The sequence below is a fragment of the Tachysurus vachellii genome, chromosome 21 (genome assembly GCF_030014155.1).
Source record: "Tachysurus vachellii isolate PV-2020 chromosome 21, HZAU_Pvac_v1, whole genome shotgun sequence".
Lineage (NCBI taxonomy): Eukaryota > Metazoa > Chordata > Actinopteri > Siluriformes > Bagridae > Tachysurus > Tachysurus vachellii.
The window spans coordinates 9,531,381-9,554,519 of NC_083480.1; the positions used below are offsets into that span (position 1 = coordinate 9,531,381).

The 23,139-nt window shown below is 38.7% G+C and overlaps 1 protein-coding gene across 1 annotated transcript in view; it reads left to right on the top strand.

Moving 5' to 3' along the window:
- The window catches only part of csmd2 (CUB and Sushi multiple domains 2), a 250,762-nt gene that overhangs the window by 214,940 nt on the left and 12,683 nt on the right, over positions 1-23,139 (top strand). Inside the window, exons 47-63 of the mRNA XM_060897641.1 lie at positions 1,689-1,835; positions 3,743-3,931; positions 4,997-5,182; positions 5,328-5,522; positions 5,684-5,857; positions 5,968-6,141; positions 6,497-6,670; positions 13,543-13,731; positions 14,690-14,863; positions 16,308-16,490; positions 18,137-18,313; positions 19,207-19,386; positions 20,765-20,938; positions 21,085-21,258; positions 21,575-21,648; positions 21,750-21,861; positions 22,392-22,571. Of these exons, the coding sequence (XP_060753624.1) occupies positions 1,689-1,835; positions 3,743-3,931; positions 4,997-5,182; positions 5,328-5,522; positions 5,684-5,857; positions 5,968-6,141; positions 6,497-6,670; positions 13,543-13,731; positions 14,690-14,863; positions 16,308-16,490; positions 18,137-18,313; positions 19,207-19,386; positions 20,765-20,938; positions 21,085-21,258; positions 21,575-21,648; positions 21,750-21,861; positions 22,392-22,571 (2,856 nt within the window). The remainder of the gene's footprint in view (positions 1-1,688; positions 1,836-3,742; positions 3,932-4,996; positions 5,183-5,327; positions 5,523-5,683; positions 5,858-5,967; positions 6,142-6,496; positions 6,671-13,542; positions 13,732-14,689; positions 14,864-16,307; positions 16,491-18,136; positions 18,314-19,206; positions 19,387-20,764; positions 20,939-21,084; positions 21,259-21,574; positions 21,649-21,749; positions 21,862-22,391; positions 22,572-23,139) is intronic.

Below are 23,139 nucleotides of genomic sequence, written 5' to 3' on the forward strand. Positions count from 1 at the left end.
GCTGCATTTCATACAAAAGTGAAAATAAAGAAAGGGTAAAGATAAGTGAGACTCAATGAACTATTGTGTCTGAACAGGAACACACTCTGTTTTAATGGCTGACAAAGCCTCTCAGCTGCTGTGTGTGTTTGCTTGGCATTTGGGCACAGTGTGGGCTGCTCCTTAGGAAACCTGGAGTGATTACAGAATTGTGTATTACACAGAGCTGAGGAGATAGTGCCTTCCATCAAATAGTGCCAAATATAACCTGCCAGAGAGGTCTAGTTCCAGCCATTCTAAACTTTACACACATAAGGTTAGAGGATAATCCAGTGAACACTATAAACATGTGAGCTGAATGCACCCCTGCAGATGGTCCACAGGTAAAGGTTCCATGTTGCTAGCTGTATAGGAGTATATAATTTTGCTCATCTCATTACATTCATATATTATAATGTACAACTGCAGTTAGTAAAAATGCTTTTTGCTTTGATATTGCAAAAATACCCCAAAAAAAAAAAAGATTTTTTTTCCTGATTAGATGACAGGTGTGCATTAATATAACAGGACACCGCTGAAGTAGATCCAAATTTAATAACAGTTTTAAATCACCGCACTTGATAATATTTTTGAATCGAATGGAATTCATGAATTAATGCTTTTGACTTTGCGTTCAAGTGGTTATAGTCATTTTGTCATTAAAATGCTGTTGCTAAGCAACAGGGAGTTATGAACACTGACACTAGATGCTATAAAGAAGGTAAGTCTTTTATATGTGGAAACATATAAGACTATGTGTGAAATATAATATAAAAGGTGACCAAAATATATTTACATTTCCATCATTTGGCAGACGCCCTTATCCAGAGTGACTTACATTATCTGATTTTTATACAGCTGAGCAATTAAGGGTTAAGGGTCTTGCTCAGGGGCCCAACAGTGGCAGCTTGGTGGAACTGGGATCGAACTCACAACCTTCCGAGTGGTAGCCCAACAACTTAACCACTAGGCTAGTATATGCCTCAATATGAGTGATTATGCTATACTGTATTTATGACATGCTATCACCTTCACTGTATTATCACTCATTTAAAACATGCTTTTAATTGCCGTCATGGTATTATAAGCAAATTTATACAGTACCACAGAGTTGTTCAGTTCTCACACATGAATATGTTTTTTATCAAAGAAAAATACATAAGCATTGATAAATATACAAATTACCTATGGAGACATTTTAATATTTAATTTTTTTTTTTGTAAGGAGAGATACAAAAGATGCTATAACATAAGAGTAACTAACTTGTAAACTAACTCGAGTAAATATACATGGCTAAAAGGTTTGATGTTCATGGGTAATTAATCTAATTAATATTATTGTTGGCAAATTGCTGTGTTATAAAACAAGGATAATTAACAATAAAATATTTGGTTCTTGCTATGAAAACTTAACTTCGCAATTCATCATGTTTCTTATTTACTAAACTTGTGCTAAATTGTTCTATTGTCTAAAATATATATTTAAATACTGGACCACTTTGTTTTGTGGTCATCTAATTGGACATGATCTCGAACACAAATAGATTTGTTATTCTTCAAATTATGTTATGATGAAAAATCAGGAGAAATAAATAGCAAAATGGTTGCCATTAATTCTGAAGTGCAGCTGTCTTGTATTGTAATCAAATCCATTTTTTTTTTTTTTTAAGGTCCTTCCAGACAGAGTCCTCTTCTTATCACGCTGAGCGGTAACTATTCGTCCCCGCTGAGCATCACCAGCTCTTCCAATAAAGTCTACCTGCACTGGTCATTTGATCACACCTCCAGCCACAAAGGCTTTCGAATCCGTTACACAGGTGAGCTACAGTACTGTTGTTGATGATACTCACTGTTAATGTCCATAAATAACCATTTCAAATTCCCCACACTAGAGATTTAGCAATTGGTACTGGTTACAACCTGCTGGATCCTGTATGATGTATTGTTGTGTAAATATTTAAAACATTTCCGTATGTTCCTTACCTTCGGAAGGCTGATGATTATCAGTTTCAGAAGGATGACTAATCATCTGCTGCTTTCGCACAGTGGGACCAGTTCTCTCATGCTGACAGCGTCTTTAGTTTTCTGCTCTCTTTTCATGCTTGATGGAGTTTTGATAGCCAGATCAGTGGCAGGCTGAGTTAGAGACACCAGCATACAGGTTTGCATCCTCAATATGGACCACCCTGCTGGAGTACCTTGGGAAGAAAACAGATGGCAAGCCAGATTCTAAACTTTCTACTGTTTGCTTTAATAATCCATCTTTTATCTCCACAGGCTGGCTCTCAATCACCAGTTGTATTGAGTTCCTAATCTATGTCTAACTCTATACTCTTCCTTTTTCTTTTCTTTTCTTTTCCCTTTTTTTCTTCCTTTTTTTGTACCTTTACCTCCAATCATTCCCGAGCATTAATACATTTCATGTGGTGAGTGACTGACTGTGATTAGTGTTTGAGCTTTTTTTTTTCCTAAGGTGTTGAGAGGAAAGGTGAAATAGACTGGAGAGATTGATAGCTAGATAGATTTTGCTACCAACAGGGAAAAAAAAAGTCATGAAGGTGACATTGAGATTTGTTTTCATTTTGATTTTATTGGACGTAAGACCTCAGGCATTAATGCTTTGCTTGGTGAAGGAATAAGCCATGTCTGGATATACAGCAAAATGGAGAGGATGAAGACTGGCTTAAGCTTCTACTTCTACCAAACTGTCGGAGGCTGAGTGCCAGAGCCCCTCTCAGCTGCCTCTCTAAGTCCAGCAGCATATAGAGTCCTACAATTTTACCACTCCATGGGGATTTTAACGTAATGTTGTACACTAGAGTTGTAATTTCGCAGATTGGCCCCATTTCCAAGATCCTACTCATTTTTGCTAATGGATGAGTGGGTCACTTGAGACCTTCCCATTTTCTGTCTTAACAGGGCAGTTTGTTGGAGAGCCACACCACTTGTAAAACCTGAAGAAAAGCCTACTGTTTTATTTCTGTCACTTTTTCTTTTTTTTGGAGATGGACAGATCTCCTATTGTCTGTATGACATGATTCTGGATATGATTCTTCAATCACAGAAGTTAGAATAGTAGAATAATCATGTTTATGGCATGTAACATAGTACATTGAAAAAAAAATACTTTTATTCAGAATTTGCTTAATTCAACTGCGTACATATGTTCTATGTGACTGATTTGAGTAACATTAACACAATTAGTCTATTGGCCTAAATTTAATACTACTGTATATTTATAATAACATCCTCATGAAATTAAATGTATTTGCTTTTAGTTAAAACTGCCTGAATTAAGTATACTATTCTAGATCATTCAATCTAATAATTAGAAACTTTAATGTTAGGTTTACAGTAAATCTTAAAAATACTGAAATCATAAAAAAAAAAAAGTAAGCTGTATGTAAAAGGGATTAAAAGTAATAAATGGTACGGAATTCTCTATCCACTTCCTTTCTTATGTACTAAAATACTTCCTTCCCTCCGATAATTCTTCAGTTGTTTACTCCATCCATCTGATTTTCTGGTTAAAGGATTTTTAAATATGAACTTATTATTCAGTTACTCATCTTATAGTATACTACTTAGAATAAACTCAGCAAGTCATTGTGAGAGACGGAGCTTTCATAGGGTTCTGGATATTAAATGAGTAAAACCGGTATTTGATTTTTTTTATCTTGATGTATTTGATTGTATTTTTTGTGTGCACCTATGTATGTTTCAGCCGCCTATTGCAGTACCCCTAACCCTCCAGTGAATGGCTCAGTGCACAGCCAGACAGGCACAAAGCTGGGCAGTACATTGCGCTTCAGCTGTGACCAGGGCTTCCGCTTAATTGGCCAGAGCAGTGCCACTTGCACACGCACCCCAGATGGCATCTACCAATGGAATGCTCCTGTACCTCTCTGCCAAGGTGAGTGGCATCTTCTCACCTTCTTCTTTATATATATATATATATATATATATATATATATATATATATATATATATATATATATATATATGGGCTATATATATATATAGGCTCGCATGAAGAAGCAATCAAAATATATTTCACCTTAGATTGGCACTGTAGTGATTTACAATAATAGATTTAGTGCACACACCTGTCTTTTTCTGAGAGAGAAAGAGAGTGATGTAAAGCAGGCGAAATGAGGCAGGGATAATTCTTCTTTGTCCCGCTTTACAACACAGCAACTGGGAACAGCAGGTGCTTAAAATCTCGATACAGGTGTAATCTCACTTTTGAATTAAATTCATCACTATCCAACTGCCTCCTACTCCTAGTTATATCGTATGATCATATAACTTTATATATACATATAGCATATATTCTATATCTTGGTTCAGTCCTGTGCCCACATCACTGTGTATGTAGAGTTTTGTACATGTTCTCCGCATTTCTATGTGGGATTTCTCCATGTTCTTCAGTTTCCTTCTACCTCCCAAGAACTTGCTGGTACTGTAGGTGGATTGGCTGCTCTAAAATATTCTAGGTGTGATTAAGAGTTTATAGAGCTGAATGTGCTGACTTGTTATGGATGGTTCTCCCAACCATGATGTATTCCTGCTTAGCGCCTAGTCTTCCCTGAATAGGCTTCAGATCCACAAGCTCTGATGATGATTAAGTGCTTACTGAATATGTAAAATTCTAAATTAAATCTATAGACAATCTAAAAAAAAACATTATTGCACAGTAATTCATCTATAGTACAGTCATTGTGATAAGCAAACCATTTTAAAGAGATGCTTACCATTTGCAAAAAAAAACAAAAAACATTGTGATCCAAACTTTTACACTTTGCTCAATAACATCACACAGCCTATTATAAACTACATTGTAATGCTATTAGAGTTGGCTGCTCCTTTTGTAATATCTGATCATCTGCAATGTTCAGGAGCACGATGGTTGTTACTGCAGAGTGTATTAATATCTGTCTGCATCTCTCTCTCTCTCTCTCTCTCCCCTCTCTCTCAGTTGTTTCATGTGGAATGCCCATGGCTCCAGTGAACGGCAGTGTGGTTGGACAAGATTTCACGCTCGGTTTAAGGGTCACGTTCAAATGTAACCCAGGTTTCCGACTGGCCAATACCTTAGCTGTATCAACAGTTTGTCAAGAGTCAGGGAGGTGGAGTCCTATGGAGACGCCACCCCGCTGCATACGTAAGCCTAAAATTGACAGATGAAATGTTTGCAATCTGCAGGTTCTCATTGATTTAGTCTTAAAGCCAGATTTACAAAGCAACCCTGTATATTTACTAGCTAGTGCTTCCATTGTTTGAAGTAAAGTTTGATTTGTGCCCTCCAGCTGTCACCTGCCCTGACATTGGCCACTCGGCAGTGGACCACGGGAGATGGAGGCTTATCTACGGCATGCAGAATCAGTATGAGGCCATGATGATGCTCACCTGTGACCCTGGGTATTTTTACAAGGGTCAAAGAGTCATTCGTTGCCAAGCCAACAGCACTTGGGATTACCCTGAACCCAGACCTGCATGTGAAAGTGAGTGTGTTTATACTTCTGTGTTTGTAGTTTAGTAAAGTGCATGTTTCATATATCATATATCATTATACAGAATATATGAATAATTACAAATTTGTCCTACTAAAATGGAATAAATTCTTCAGCTAGTGAAGAGTAACTTGTTTTTCTTCTTCACCCAGTTATTTCTTGTGGAGACCTTGGAACCCCACCCAATGGAAATAAGATTGGTACGCTGACTGTGTTCGGAGCAACAGCCATTTTCGCCTGTAACACAGGCTATACTCTAGTGGGCTCCAGGGTGAGAGAATGCATGGCCAATGGCTTGTGGAGTGGATCTGAGGTTCAGTGTCTTGGTAAGGCAATCATGCTCTATCAAGCAACCAATTTCATATTTGTAGGTTGTGTAGCTAAATTATGTGGCTGTGAAAGTCAGCTGTTTTTATGCACTTGTTTCTCTCCTCAGCTGGTCACTGTGGCTCTCCTGACCCCATAGTAAATGGACAGATAATTGGTGAGAACTATAATTACAGGGGCAGCGTGGTTTACCAGTGTAACCCAGGGTTCAGACTTATTGGCGTGTCAGTGCGCATATGTGAGCAAGATCACCGCTGGTCTGGAAAACCTCCCGTTTGTGTCCGTAAGTACTGCTTATTAATATACATATAAAATATGTATCACATGTATAATAATATGTTTGATTAACAGTGTCTGTTGTCTTTAACAAATGGTAGCATGCAGGTAACAAGGACACAATACTTAGCATCAGATGTACATCTTTACAACATGTACTACATACCAAGGAATATACATATATCCAAATAATATTTGTAGAAACCATAACGTTCTAATAAAATGTATTATTATTATTATTATTAGTAGTAGTAGTAGTAGTAGTAGTAGAAGTAGTAGTATTTTTATTATTATTTTTATTATTATTATTATTTTTATTGTTATTGTTCTTCACCTCCAGTCTTTATTCTGATATTTTGTAGCTATCACATGTGGACATCCAGGAAATCCTGCTAATGGTATGACCCAGGGAGCACATTTCAACCTCAATGACGTAGTTCACTTTGCCTGCAGTACCGGCTATGTCTTACAGGGGGCCATTAAATCTCAATGTCAATCCAATGGGCAGTGGAGCAACTCTCTCCCCAGATGTAGAAGTAAGTGCTATAGAGTTATTTATTCTTCTAAAAAGTCTTTATTTGCTCATTCATCTTAAAGCATATTATATATTAAAGAGTACAAAAGATTCAGGAACTGTAGCACAGCTAGTAGAAATGGAATGTAGTTACAGTACTGTGGAAAGTTTGGATTGATCAGTGGCTCTTGGAGTTTGAGGTGTTTCCTTTCCTTGGATAGTTCTTTGGAATGTTAAGGATTCTAGCTTTCTAGCTCTTCATAGGTGTTCTATCAGTTCTCGCAGATTAATCTTTGTCTTGCCTGATGTACTGTAGTGTTGCTACCTCATAGCTCCAGGGTCCCCAGACCCCCAGACCTAAGCTCAGGTTACTCTCTGTGGGGAGTTTTGCAGGCTTTCAGTGCATTTGTGTGGACATGCAGATATATAGATTGGGAATATTGTGCATAGGTGCAAATGAATATGTGTGTGAATGTGCATGGGGTCCTGCAATGAAGTGGCATCCTGTCAATCCTTTCAATTCTCCCACCTTGAACCAGTGTTTCAGGGATAGGCTCCAAAATCCTGACCCGGACCAGGATAAAATTGCATTGTACCAAATTTTAAAAATGTATTTATTTCAAAATTGCTTTTCATTGTTTCAGTAGTGGTAATTTATTCACAAATATTTTTGCTTTGTAAATATCCTGGATTCAGTCAAAGTGCAATCAATGAATTCAATACACTGTGGCATCAAAAGAATGGTTTTGTTACACAGAGCTGGTACATTTGTATTGTGCATGATCTTTTGTCGGGCACGTCATTTAGAAACAGAAATTGCAAATGTATTAGAGAATTACACTGGATTCTTGTTCTTACTGGTGCTTCAGTCTTGAGCTGTTTGCTCAAAGGTGCGTTTTTTTTGACACTATGATGTTGAACTATGTGTCTCTGTGAATTCAAACTTTATAGAGAATCTATCAACACTCTACCTTTTGTTTCCTGCATTGAAGAGAAGGATTTGGGTTTGTTTCTCCAAGACACGCTTACTGTACAATAGTCAGTTTTTCTTCAGATCCTGGCTGAAGGTGAAAATAAAGAGAAAATGTTGTCTGATGTAATGTTATGACCTTGGAGTTAAGTTCAACCATCATAAGCATGCCCTGGTTTCATTCTGGGCATTTTGATATAGGTGTACTGATGTGGGCATCCAGGAAATCCTGCTAATGGTATGACCCAGAGAGCACCTACACAATCAGAAACCGTATCATGCCTGTATTTGCTGCCACACTGACCTGGTTTACTGTATTATTTGGAAGGATTGCAAATGAAGGGTATACTTAACTATGGAATACTTAAGCACAGTATCCTCTGTCTTTGAGAGAGAAATTAATTGAAAGAGAATTATAACTTCTAATAGAGAAGGACTCATGAGAGAATATTATAGAAGTTGAGCTGAAAATGACTTGACTTGACATATGGATAAAGCATGGCACAACAGAGCTTCCGTGTGTGTGTGTGTGTGTGTGTGTGTGTGTGTGTGTGTGTGCATGTGTGTGTTTACACGCTTGCTATTACTGTTAGTCATTTGACAACTGCAGCTCAGTTTGTTTCTTTAAATGAGCTCCACTGAGGATTGTGTAACTTGATAAAAGAGAACAATACATGCCATGAAATGAAATTAACAGGTAAATCCAGGAGAAACTGATGTAGAAGAACTAAAAAAATAGTCAAGGTTTGTAATTGAATCTGTTACATGGTGGTCTAAACTGGGCCAGTCTGAGTTGGGTTTGTTGGAGTTGAACCTGTAACTAAGGATATGCATATGACTGTCTGCGTTTACTTACTAAAATCGTATCATCTATAAGACAACTGCAATGTCACAAAGGGCATAACTCCCATACTTATAGTGGGAGTAGTGTGTTCATTACAGTTAGGTGTGTATGATGGTACTGTTGACGTTTGCACAGACTCTCACAGGCTGAGATTTGTTGTGGAAGTGAGAAGAAAATAAAGCAGAATAAAAGATTATTTTAAATGAAAAACCGACCTGGAGAGTTCACTAAGTTTCTGACATAATCTTGAGTGGGTGGGTATTACAGAGATCCTGCTGGCTACAGGGGTTTAGAGTGACAGCTAAATCGCCTGGGTTTTATCTGATAGACCACTTCCATACAAAAACATGTCTTAGACCTTCAGATACATAATATATAGTAACCAATGTAAGATGCAGCTAATTCTAAAATTAGATTATGTGAATAACATGTCTATCTATCTATCTATCTATCTATCTATCTATCTATCTATCTATCTATCTATCTATCTATCTATCTATCTATCTGTCTGTCTGTCTGTCTGTCTGTGTCTTTCTGTTTATCTATCTACTGACTATTTGTCTGTCTGTCTGTCTGTCTGTCTGACTGTCTATTTATCTATCTACAGACTATTTGTCTGTCTGTCTGTCTGTCTGTCTGTCTGTCTGTCTGTCTGTCTGACTGTCTATTTATCTATCTACAGACTATTTGTCTGTCTGTCTGTCTGTATGTCTGTCTGTCTGTCTGACTGTCTATTTATCTATCTACAGACTATTTGTCTGTCTGTTTGTCTGTCTATTTATCTATCTACAGACTATTTGTCTGTCTGTTTGTCTGTATGTCTGTCTGTCTGTCTGACTATCTATTTATCTATATACAGACTATTTGTCTGTCTGTCTGTCTATTTATCTATCTACAGACTATTTGTCTGTCTGTCTGTCTGTCTGTCTATTTATCTATCTACAGACTATTTGTCTGTCTGTCTGTCTATTTATATACTGTATCTACAGACTATTTGTCTGTCTGTCTGTCTGTCTGACTGTCTATTTATCTATCTACAGACTATTTGTCTGTCTGTCTGTCTATTTATATACTGTATCTACAGACTATTTGTCTGTCTGTCTGTCTGTCTGACTGTCTATTTATCTATCTACAGACTATTTGTCTGTCTGTCTGTCTGTCTATTTTTATCTATCTACAGACTATTTGTCTGTCTGTCTGTCTGTCTGTCTGTGTCTGTCTGTTTATCTATCTACAGACTATTTGTCTGTCTGTCTGTCTGTCTATTTATCTATCTACAGACTATTTGTCTGTCTGTCTGTCTGTATGTCTGTCTGTCTGTCTGTCTGTCTATTTATCTATCTACAGACTATTTGTCTGTCTGTCTGTCTATTTATCTATCTACAGACTATTTGTCTGTCTGTCTGTCTGTCTATTTATCTATCTACAGACTATTTGTCTGTCTGTCTGACCGTCTATTTATCTATATACAGACTATTTATCTATCTGTCTGTCTGTCTGTCTGTCTGTCTGCCTGTACCTCTTCGCTTAAAGCAGCAGACTATATGTCAGTGGCAGCTCAGAGACAGGTCGTGTCCAAATCCTGACAACTGAGAGACACTGAGCCACAGCCACTGACGGCTCTTGACACATTAAATGACTTGACCTATCAAAGATGAGAGCAGTGCTATCAGTGAAGCAACCTTAGAAATCTGAAGATTTGATAAAAAAAGGAGGTTGTCTTTCAGGCAGCTTTTTCTCATTGGACGTTTGAGAAGTTTAGGATTTTATGCCTGTTAAGTTCAAAACTACTGCCCTTGTTTTAATACCTATACAGCATTGTCATAACACCACTGTTTGTCTGAGCCTGTGTGATGGCTTGGGAAGGTGTTGACAGAAGGTAATAAAAAAATACAGATTCGTAAAAGGGGATTAGCACTTTTGTTGTTTGTTTCATCAGGTTTATGCTTTTAATTATAAGCTTTAAAGTTGTTTTTCCTTTTCTCACATCATCCCATTATGTGTGAATGTGCATGTGAGTGTTCTCTGGCCGAGGGAACTTAAAGTGGTTTGGTGTTCTGCACCCATCTCTCTTCTCATGTCATGTCCTGTCATTAGCACTGAGAGCAGTAGAATCACAGCTAATGGGTGAAGAGGAGCTTGCCTGGAAAGGCACAAGCTTTGAGCTGCATCAATAATTCAGAGAGCCCCTCATAGCTCTGCTAATCAGCACCAATTTGTGTCAGCCCAAGCCACTGCCATCTTCAAAATGGCCTCTTAAAACCACACTGATAAGTCTACAGACACGCCAGAAAAATGATCCATCTCGCTCACCAAATGGCCAGTGGCCAGAGGCTGAAACAAATCTACTATCCAATTGTTCTCAGGAAGAGATAAATTGGATGTCTTTTAACACTTAATTGTCATTTTGTCTTTCCCTCTTTGTCTAATTCTGTCTCTTTTTGCCGTTGCAGACCTTGATAAGCATAAGCTAATGGAAAATGTGAACAGATTTCCATTTGTTCATTATGATCACATTTAAAATTTCAAGTAACCATGCTCTAGGTCAAGAACATACTTTTTAAATTGATGATTATCAGAATTTGGATTCTTCTTCGGTAATTGACTCATGAAAACAGCGTTAGATGTCAAACTGCATGTCAAACTGAGAAAAGGATGATTTGAATAGGAAGCTATATCATTATATTAGTCTTGATGAAAGGCAATTGCTAATGTGTTGAAAGCTTTTCATTTCACAAAGATCTTTTTTCTTTATGCCTCTGGAGATGGCACTATTTACATGATCTTGAGTGGGTGGGTTTTTAGAGTTTGGGTCATAATGGCTGCCGAAGGTCTATAAAAACAGCTCAATCATAGCAGTCTGTTCCTGCTTCAGTATTTTCTAGATTTGAAAAAAATGTGTCCAAAAATGTGTTTAATTGTGATTTACATTACAAAATGTATTACATCCTGACAATTGTTTAATAAAGGAACATCTTTCAAACATAAGTTACATTTATATTGTTGTTACTTAAATCTGGTTTTAGTTTTCGCATCTTATAGGTTCAAAAGTCTAAAGCCAAACTATCGGAGCATAAATTTAAAGGTTCCTAAACTTAAATCTTAAAATAATCATTTAAAACCGAAGAAGGAAAAAAGTCTTTGGGTAGTAGGCATTGAGTAAGCAATGTAGTGGAAATGTTATCCCAGAAGGTTGCATAATATCCAGAAATCTTCCAGTCAGCTGAACGAGGATACAAATATATGAGTCAGATTTACTGAAGTATGTGCAAATTCACTTAGACATCCTACATTTATTTCATTGCGTATGTTCATGGCACAACCTGTCATTTGCCTTGTGAATTACGCACCAAGTGACTTAATGGAAATAAATATCCCTACCCTTGTTATGCATCTCGTAATCTGTGTGTAGCCCCATTAGCTTAACTTGTGAAAGTAGCTAAAAAGTATTGATCAAATCACCGGGCTGTGGGAGGAGGTACAGTGGTGCAGATGCTACCCCGACACGCCACTGTAAGACGCTTACCTGCTCAGCAGAAGGACATATTCCTATAAAAGGGCCCCATCTGTCTCTCCTCTCTCATGTCTCCGTCATGATGTCAATGCAGTAGAAATGACACGAGTGCCCCCTCACCCATGTGTTAGTGCAGGACGAATGGCTTGTTGACGATATCTGTCATGCATTTTAATAGCAGCTGCACTGCCGGGGCTTGTTTTTCTCCCTGCCCTTCCTCATCCTCCACAGTGTCAGCCTCTTATGCCAGATTGATTATGACATGGGATCCAGTGCCATCTGATGTGGCACAGTTGGTATCTGAAAGGGGGGGTATTGGGACGTGGGGTTGTAGTGCACTGGGCACGAGTTGATTAGGGAGTAGCACACAGCTAATTCCTGCCTCTATTTCACTCAAGTGTACTCCTCTCACTCTCCACCTCTCCTTGTTTGGCTCATGGCTGACAGATGTTAATCTCTCATGGTTTGCCTCCTGTCTGTTTCACTAGGCCTCCATCCATCACTCTCTCCATCTTTCATATGTACTTTAAGTTTTGACTTTTTAAAAGGTAGTGACAAACTTTGCTGGAGCAGCTGTTTGTGCACATGTTGGTGTAGGTGTGCATTTCTCGCTGCTATACTGTCTTTGCTGTTGTTGCATTTATTTATTGAAGGCATATTAGCACTTACAGCACATGCGATTATAGGAATTAAAGAAAAATCGATCGTAGTCAGTGTCTTTATTTAACTTACTAATTTTGTTTAAGTTTCCTCCGGGTACTCCGGTTTCCTCCTCCGGTCCAAAGACATGCATGGTAGGTTGATTGGCATCTCTGGAAAATTGTCCGTAGTGTGTGATTGCATGAGTGAATGAGAGTGTGTGTGTGCCCTGCGATGGGTTGGCACTCCGTCCAGGGTGTATCCTGCCTTGATGTCCAATGACGCCTGAGGCACAGGCTCCCTGTGACCCGAGAAGTTCGGATAAGCGGTAGAAGATGAATGAATGAATTAATGAATTTTGTTTAATGTGTGTATTGTTTTTTTTTTTTAGTTTGTGCATCTTATAAATTCTTACCACTAGCTAACTCTGCCCTATCAAACGACAGCTACAGCTACTGCTGGAGGTGAAGACTAGCACGTGCTTCCTCCGAGAAACGTTTGCTGATGCCGTGTCACAGTGCAGCCGAGCATGTTCGGAGAAAAGTAATAACTACTCTCGTCCATATACATGAGTTCACAGAAACTCACAATTGGTTTGTGTTGCTCTGATTGACAGGAAAGCGAGTGATGCCATCTTTCACAACCAGAGAACATGGCAAGTTTTCTGTCTTGGAATCCTGGCCACAGATGGCTGTCACATTGTCAGGATTTGCGATCGTCTGATAACAGATCAAATGATTTATCTGTTGTTCCATTTGTAAAACCATAATGTGTGTATTTACGTGCTTGCATATGTGCATACATGCCTAAGGGTTTTATTTTTATCACTCTTAAGCTTACACTAATTCTTATTACCACCTATATCCTCTCAGCATGTGCTGTTATTCTACGTAATATTTTTTCGCATGTGATTTTATTTCTCCTCAGTCGTGAACTGCACAGAGCCTGGGCATGTGGAAAACAGTGTGAGACAGGTCCTGCCCAGTGGGCCTCATCGCTACAGCTTCCAGACTTCAGTATCTTACACATGCAATCCAGGATACTACCTGCTGGGCACCAGCACTCTGACATGCCAGGGTGATGGCACCTGGGATAGGTCACTGCCCAAGTGTCTCTGTGAGTTTCTTGCTTGTCTTTTAGCAACATTTTATTTTTGAATTCATTAGCCTATGAATAGCATCGAGTGTAGATCCGTGACCATTGCTATCATTACCATAATAAATATGTATATTCAGATATAGAGGACACATAGGAAAATCTTGCCTGAATGACCCCTTGATGTAACAATAGACATGCCTGAGCTAAGCTTGGGATGGGATACACTGCTTCTACTACAAACCATTCAGAGTTTTAAATGTCATAAGCAGGGCATTGTTGTCAATGCAGAATGTAAAAGAAAGTCATTGAAACGCTTGAATGAGAAAGAAGTGTGATCTTTCTTTCTTTAGTAAGAATGCATGCTGTTTCATCCTGAAGTAGCTAAAACATCCTTAAAGTGGCAGCATACATTATGGCAATATGTTAACATAATATTTTGCAGCTATACATCCGTACAGGCTCATAGATGTATTCTTGTTTTATTTCTTAAACCATTCTTTTGTAATTTGAGGCAGTGATTAAACCACCTCAAGTGGTTAAGACTCTGGGTTGTTGATCGGAAGGTCGGGGTTCAAGCCTCAGCACTGCCAAGCTGCCACTGTTGGGCATCCTTAACCCTCCCTGATCCAGGGGTGCTGTATCATACTGTAGCTGCCTTTTGCACTCTGACCCCAACTTCCTCAGATGGGATATGGGAAGAAAAGAATTCCTCTGTGCTGTAGTGTATATGTGGTAATAATAAAGACATCTATGCTTGTTTCATTTCATATGTTAAATTCATAATTAAATTCATGATGTCATTTCTCATGAAAGATACAGATAGATTGAGGGGCAGGGATTGTGTCAGATTGTCCTCCGACGTTTGATCCGTAGCAGAATTATTTTGTAATGTTATGATGTGATACCAGAATGTACCAGCTCTGACAATTAATACTTTTGCCTCTCTCTGTTCCTCTCCCTCATGCCTCTGCTACAGTGGTGTTGTGTGATCATCCCAGCATGCCTCCTTACACACAGATCTCTGGGGAGAGGAGAACGGTGGGTTCAGTTATACGCTACAGCTGCATAGGTCATCGCACCATTGTAGGCAACACCACCCGTGTGTGCCAGCTGAATGGCCAGTGGAGTGGATCACCGTCACACTGTACTGGTAATTCATTATGCCTTTTAACTAATGCTTACAAGTCAACTACTAATTTTTTAAGATTATTTAAATTTCAGGAGTATTATTAGAAGTCCAGAAGTTCAGTGGCCATGGTGCTCCAGCGGCTGAGCACACCATCCCACTATAACCTATTTTAATCTTCTCCTATCAGCCTCTGCTACATGAACCCCCACAAGCCTGTCAGCTTATGAGCTGTCCTTCTTCACTATAAACCCATGGCCCCCACACAGCTCTCAGATATGCCACCACATAGCCTCATCCTGTGCAGTAAAACCAGCCTGACAGGTTAATGTCACAATTCAAGGCATTCATATTTCTCAAAAATTGCATCTTTGCTACCAGGGATCACATTGGCCGTTTTTACAACAGAATTTCAAATTGCACTGGGATAAATATCCAATGTAAAGAGTGACTTCAACACGGAAATGGAAAATACAGATGTCCATAAAATATTTACTCAATTTTCTCAATAGCATTTGTGGCTGTTTGTGAAGCAGAACCATGTGGACAGATGAGACTCATGTTCATTTGTAAATGCCTCAGCAGAGAGCAGTTTATATGATGAACAGAGCAATGGAAGGAAATTTCATTTCTCTGTCAGGTTCATGTCCAAAGTCTGTCATCATGCCACATGAATGCTAGAGTGCTCTTTATTCTCTTCATATCAAAATGCATGGGAAAAAAAAATCACCTCACACAGAATTAAAAGTTCAGGGAGTGAAATCAGACCTTATCCAGCTTGAGATAAGTTTTGGTGAGAGTTTTGTGGGTTTGTGGGTAGTTAGGGGTTAGAGTTAGGACTTGGGGGTATAGGAAATGTTTGAACAGATCCAGCACCACCCCCTGGACTTTTGGTTCTGCAGGGATGACTATTTCAATTTGAAAGCCATATTGGAAGATTGAGGTGTGTGCGTGTGTGTGTGTGTGTGTGTGTGTGTGTGTGTGTGTGTGTGTGTGTAATCCCATCTCCCAAGGCATTCTATCTTATTTTATCTTCTATTCTTCTGATATGTTATTTTCAGGAATGTTGTTGAAGAACTAATTTAAACTCAGATCTCAGGCAAAGCATCTAAAGAGGAATGAAAACCTAGTTTAAATTGTTCAGGTTAATGAACCTTTTTACTGATCATTGCTGATGGTTTTTAGCACATCTGTTGGCTTCAAGCTTACATTGTTGTTGTAGCTGTGACATCATTATGAAGGACATTTGAAATGTCTAGCAAAACAAGACAAAATCTTCGAATAGTTAAATATTTTAAAGAATGAATAAATTAAAGAAGTTGAGTATTCTGTGTATGTGTGTGTTTGTGTGTGTGTGTGTGTGTGTGTGTGTGAGAGAGAGAGAGAGACAGACAGACAGACAGACAAAGTGTGTGTTCAAGTTTAATCACATAAGCAAATTTGTGTTAAATTGTGTGCCTTGTTGCAGGTGATTCAGGCGGTAGATGTGGTGACCCTGGTGTACCCGTGCATGCTATCCGTCTGGGAGAGCAGTTCTCTGTGGGCAGTGTGGTGCGCTTCAGCTGCGAGCCAGGATATGTGCTTCGTGGTTCTTTAGAGCGGACCTGCCTGGCCAATGGCACCTGGCTGGGGACGCAGCCTGAGTGCCAGGGTAAGTGTATATTCCACAGGGCTGCATGTTTGGGTTTTAGCAGCACTGGAAAATTCATCCGACCGTAAATGTGCCGTGCAGATGCAGGGATCTATTTCATCACACCCTAAAAAAATTGGAGGAGAGACAGAACAAGACAGGGTCTTTTCTTTCCCCAATATTATTTACTAAATCTCAGCAGGTTTAATATAGTCTTTTAGTGATGATGCTTCACACGGTGTATACACATTTTTTTCTCCTGCTATTTGCTTTGAGTTTTTATGCCCTTTTCCCTCAACAAACTGCACATGTTGCAGTGTGAATCCCAGTGTGTGTCATAGAAGTCCTTGTTCCCTGTGTATCCAGCTCCTTCCCTCTCACTCTATTCCATCTGTGATTATTTCTCTCTCCCAAATTCATTCTTTGGCCACATTGCCATTCTGCTCATGTTCTTGTGGGTAAAGTACTTGCACAGAAAGGGTGACAGAAGAGCAGAAATATCCAAGTTAATTACCCATGGGGACACACCTACCATTTCTCTCAACTGTCTGCTTTAACTATGTCCTTTATTCAAAAGGATGGCAAAGAGCATCTCTTGAAAATGTATTATTTTTTAAAATATCTTACAAACTCTATGCTTCACTGTTTCTTTGCTCTGATGTTATTTTTATACGTCTGTGTGTACAAAGATAAGTCTTACAAAGATTGTAGTTACAATTACTGGAATAAGATTCATTTATACCTTTACATAGTAAATATGACAAAAATAATATTGCTCTCTAAAGAGCAAACTAAGTTCAGATGCAGTCATACAGTATCTTGAAATGTAATATTGTGAAAATATGTAACATGACTAAATATTATGAAACCAGATATGAAAAAAATAGTGTGAGTTTAAATTGGTCTAAATGTGCAATTGATATTTAACTTTTTTTAAAGAACAATCAAGCAGTATTTAATAGTGATCCAATTGATTCGCCGAATAAATGGATGACCTAAAACGATCATTTTTTTCTGTCAAAATTATGTAGGCAAAAATGTATTTTTATATTTGGGTGTAAATATTGTTGAAACCAGGATTTTAAAAAACAAGATTTTTTTTGTTATAATATTGTGTTTATATAAAACTATACAATTCCCAAGAAGTTTGTGTGTTTGTTTTAATAAAGGGTGCCAATAATTTTGGAGTTGTCTTGATAATTGAAATAGAAAGTCAAATGATTTATTTCTATGTTATCCGCTCAGTAGCTTTCCATTATCATGACTGCGTGACCAGTGAAACGTGTCAGTCTCAGACAGGAGGGGGGTTTTCTGGAAAGCTTTAGTATGTTTTAAAATCGAAATGAATGAAGAGCTATTAAGGCAGGGCAGAGGGTACAGCACAGGTTTAGAAGGTTAGGACCCTACAACAGCACTGCCAGATTTAATCACAGTTAGGGCACCAAGGGTGTTGACTCATTACCAGAGTCTGTGTCCTTTCTTTCACTCATGCCATTGTGCCCTTGAGCAAGGCTTTTAAACCCAACATGGCCCCCTTTTTCGCCCTTGTTCTAGTTTTAGTGCAGATGCCTAGAAAGATCTCTCTTACGCTCTCTCTCTCTCTCTCTCTCTCGCTCTCTCTCTCTCTCTCTCCCTCTCTCTCTCTCTCTCTCTCTCTTCTCTATCAGTTGTGTCATGTGGCAATCCCGGCACTCCTCGAAACGCTTTGATCCAGTTCCATGATGGGCTGGTCTTCGCCCGCTCCATCACATACTCATGCAGAGAGGGTTACTATTCCAACGGCCTGCTCACGCGCCACTGCACCGTCAACGGAACATGGACTGGAGACATGCCTGAATGCACAGGTAAAGTCTACTGTAACATTAACACCTCTCTAACTACCTCTCTATTACCATCACAGCCACACATAAACCTTACTGTATATCCCCTGGAGTCCAAATAAAATTTGGCTATCCTTAATGTGTGCTTGGCTTGGTTTTGATAACAAATATAAAAAGTAAAAATTATTATTATTATTATTATTATTATTATTATTATTATTATTATTATTATTATAAGTAATATTAACTGAAGATGACTAAATTATGAATTAGTGTAGATATAAATATTGATTATTGTCCTCTTTTAACCCAATTGATGCTTATATCTCAGAATTGTCCGATGAAATCTCGTCATTTTATTTTTTTATATTAAGTGTTAATATCTTCCGGTAATATAAGAAGTCAATAGGAGAGTTCATTGTTACTTTTAGTGTCAGCCCTGGACTTGAGCCAATCAGATAAACCTACATTGACTGTGTTGTAGAGACCGAGATTAGCCCTGTCCATCTTCTTAGCATTAGCCTTACATGTATAGGCTTGCTTCTGGAACACAATGGAGACAACTTGGGCTCAGAGCTAATGGAGGTCACAAAAAGCCATTATGTCTACTGGCACGATGCTTTCACTTTTCAGAGGCTGCTGAATAAAGATCCCGAATGCTGTCTAAATCACTGACACAAACCACAAAGCTTTTTCTTGCGATAATGAAAAATTACAAATATTTCTAAAGAAATGCATTAATTGAGAGGCAATGCAGAGATATAATTTAGCTCTATATAATTGATTTATAGTAATAGGTAAAAATCTAATCATTTTAATCCTAAACCCAAAATGGAGAAATATGACAGGGTAATTGTGTAATTCTCTAATTATCCTCTTTGTTGTCACACCATCATTCTCTGCCTTTTCATATTCAGTTATTAACTGCGGAGACCCAGGAGTGCCTGCAAACGGCCTGCGACTGGGCAACGACTTCACATACAGCAGCACTGTTAGCTTCCAGTGTTCCCCAGGCTTTACCATGGATGCTGACCGTGCCTCCAAGCTCATCTGCACAAAAGATCGCACTTGGAATGGCACCAAACCAGTGTGTAGAGGTAACTTCAGCTTAGAACATTGAGTACATTAGGTTACAGTACTAATTATGCGCCGTGATCAACCCCAGTCATGGCTAGTTTGGATTTTAAGGTGAATGCTGTAAATAATCCAGAGGAATGATGCAAGATATAAGTCTAAGTTCACTGACAAAAGCTGTAAGAACTGTTATAATTTCATAGTGAAAAAAGGAGTTTTGCCACAATATATTATAGTTCTCTCATGATCTGTGAGCTCATGTGTGCAGAGAAGAGGGTAGACGTGTCTTTACTAATATAAAGACTCGGTCACAAGCGACCTCATGTTGGCTTTCCTTTACTTACATGTGCACCCTCATCTTCCTCGTCCAGTTACAGCCCTATATACATACACACATCAGGAACATACTAACTAGACAGAAACTCTGGGGGTGATCTGTAATAAACCATTCACTGTATATACTACAGTAGATATCTCTTTACTGTGAGTATGTTATGCTGCCATGTAATGCAGCATAACGTCGCTGTCGGGCGGAAACCTTGTATGTCCAAATTTGGTCAATTTCATATTTTTTCACATATCGATGCTATTGGTCAGTCCCCACGAGGGTCTGTTATTTTTACAAGTTATTAACCAATCTAAAGTCTTGAAAATAGCTTGAGCGCAAATCTCATAACTCCATTGGACACTTCAACTGTTCACCTCTTCCTCACTCCGCGGGAGAGTTTCACGGCATATTTCTCCTTAATAAGAGTCGCAACGAATCAACACGTCTTCTGAGGTAAATGTCTTCAAAACACTGGGCTCAAAGAAAAAAAAGTCTTGACCCGCGCTAGTTCTGGTGCTCGTCTGAGGACAGGAATTTAGGAATTAAGACAATCTACTGCAATGCGGACTAAACCCTGTGCACTGCAGATAAGGTACGACGTTTTTTTAATTTCTTGAAAAATAATGGTTTTGGAGATATGAGGATTCCGCCTGACAGCGACGATAAGCAACAATTTGAGAAAAAAGCACTTGTCTGGCTTCATGTGTCATGGAAGAAGCATGTGTTGAAGCGAACTTTACACTTCCTGGTTTGTAGGTGTGGGAGAGCTGCCTGTTGGGTAGAAATTACCAGGTGGAAAACTTGCTTTCTTACTTTTAAATGGTCTCAGTCTATTTATTATTTCCAATAATTAATATCGACAATGTAAATTTGGCCAAACTGAGGACTAAAAGCAGTCAGTAATTAAAAAGATTGAGTAAATTACTGTTACTTGACTATATGATTAACTAGCTTAAAAAATCCATCACTACTGATGCGGTGAGTAAATGCTGATTACAATTTTGTCTATTTTTGTTCAAAGAATTGACAGACCAGGTATTCTAGATTAATTTATTTGGTTGTGTTCTTTGCAGCAATTGTATGTGGAACACCACCGAGTATTCCTAATGGCCAGGTGGTAGGAACTGACTTCCAGTGGGGCTCTAGCATCAGCTACACCTGTAACCAGGGCTATCAACTCTCTCTGCCCACTGTCCTTACCTGTCAAGGCTCTGGCAACTGGAGTGGGGAAAGGCCACAATGTTTCCGTAAGTCTCACTTTTAAAATGGTGTACTTGTTCCTTTTCCAGAAATTATTATCCAAATCGTCAGCAGCAGTCAATGTACAGAAGAGCCTCCTCTCAACGGGGAGTCTCGGAACTGGAATTAAGTATAACTTTTTTATCCTTTACAGCTGTGTTCTGTGGGGATCCAGGGATCCCAGCCCAGGGCCGGCGTGAGGACCAGGGATTCACTTACCTTTCCTCTGTATTCTTCTCCTGCTTTCCACCTCTGGTACTGGTCGGCTCCACACGGAGGTACTGCCAGTATGATGGAACCTGGAGTGGGAGCCAGCCATCTTGTATAGGTATGAGGTTATGCAAGTTTCAAGGCATAGAGTGACAGGTTTAAATATAGTTTAAGAATGCATTTTAACGCTACATTTGGAACTACTCTCAAAACTTAGTGGGCTGAATTTCTGGTCAGTCTGGACTTTTGTAGTGGGGATTCTCAATTAAAAAAGATCTTAGTTGAGAACTGTCAGAATTCTGGATAGATTATAACACTCATATTTGGTTTGTGAAACTTCTTATATGCTGAATGCATAGAATTATGTGGGTTTTTGTATGAGTAAGCTGTCCATTGGTCATCAAGATAAGGGCATATTGGTGATATATTTTCAGATCCGAGTCACACAAGCTGTGTGGATCCTGGAACACCGCTATTTGGTTTTCAGAACAACACTCAAGGCTACCAGGTACCATATCACAAAATAATATATGTTTCTCTAAATCTAATAATCCTAGTCTTTGTAATACACTGTGATAAATTGCAACTTTTGGGTTTGCACCAACACAGATTGGCAGTACAGTGTTCTACAGCTGCAGAAAGGGTTACCTGCTCCTTGGCTCTATTTCTCGTACCTGCTTGCCGAACCTCACTTGGAGTGGAATGCCACCAGAGTGTATTGGTAAATAACATTTTCTATAAAATTCCCTATAATTAATTAATAATAACTCGGTCCATTATTTTGTTTTTATGCATTCAAGAAGGAAATTGAACATAATGGGGTGTGATAAGACCCGACGTGATGCAGAATACCTGTTATCACAGCAATGCTGATTATTTTCCTAAAAGCAAGTCCCAGCATGTTAATCTGTAAACTTTAACACTGACTGTTTATAGGAGATTCCTTCCAAAATGTTCATTAACCAGCTCCATGCTTCATCATGTAATTATTAAAATGAAACAGATCACATGGTCTGTCTTACGTTTTGACCTCATATAAGTCCCTATAAATACATTGTTATTATAAAAATGATAAACCAGTATTTTGAATTTATTCAGACACTATTGTCAGAGCCTGTACTATTAGAGAAAATGAATTAACACTTTACTGGGTATAAATATGGCTGAAAAATATTCATTCAGAATAGGAACTAGGAACTTTGTACTTAATATATGTCATTTTGTGTAAAGTATACTCAATCTTTTCCTTAGCTCACCACTGTAGTCAGCCTGAACTTCCAGCACAGGCAGATGCTAGAGCCATAGAGCTGCCATCGTTGGGTTACACTCTCATCTACACCTGTCAGCCTGGCTTTTATTTAGCCGGAGGCTCTGAACACCGCACGTGCAGACCTGATGGCAGCTGGACTGGCAAGCCACCACTATGTGCAGGTATCATGCAAAAAAAAGGTTTTTGTTAAGTCTTTTTTCTTGTTCATAATCCCTGTATTTTGTGTTCTCTCAGTACATATACATGTCACATGTACATCGTCTTTACTATTTAATAGCTAATTGTTCAGATTTACTGCACGTTTGTACTTCTTTCAGTCTTGATAATGTTGGTGAATTGCTGTCTGCACCTGTTTCCTCTCAAAAGGCTGGCACTGTCAGGGAGCTCCATTCATCACACTACCATTGGATTTTTAGACTTTAAAGCTCTGATTAGCCCAGTGCAAGGTGCTGATTTGGTTAGGAGTAAATGTGGTTTTGGAACACACAGACTGCGTTACACCTCCTGTGACACATAAATGGATCCCATTCAGCCTGTAAGGTGGTTAATTAGAACAAAAGAAGCCAAACTTTCAGACAGTTGCCTTTTTCAGTGTGCCTAAGACGTGGGAGTAGTTCTTGCAAATAATGGCTTTGATAGATATTGAGCCATAAGTGGGTGAAATATGGCACTGATAGTCTTTAAAGCCAAGCTATAAAGATGGAGGGAGGACTGTGCTGCTGGCTTTTC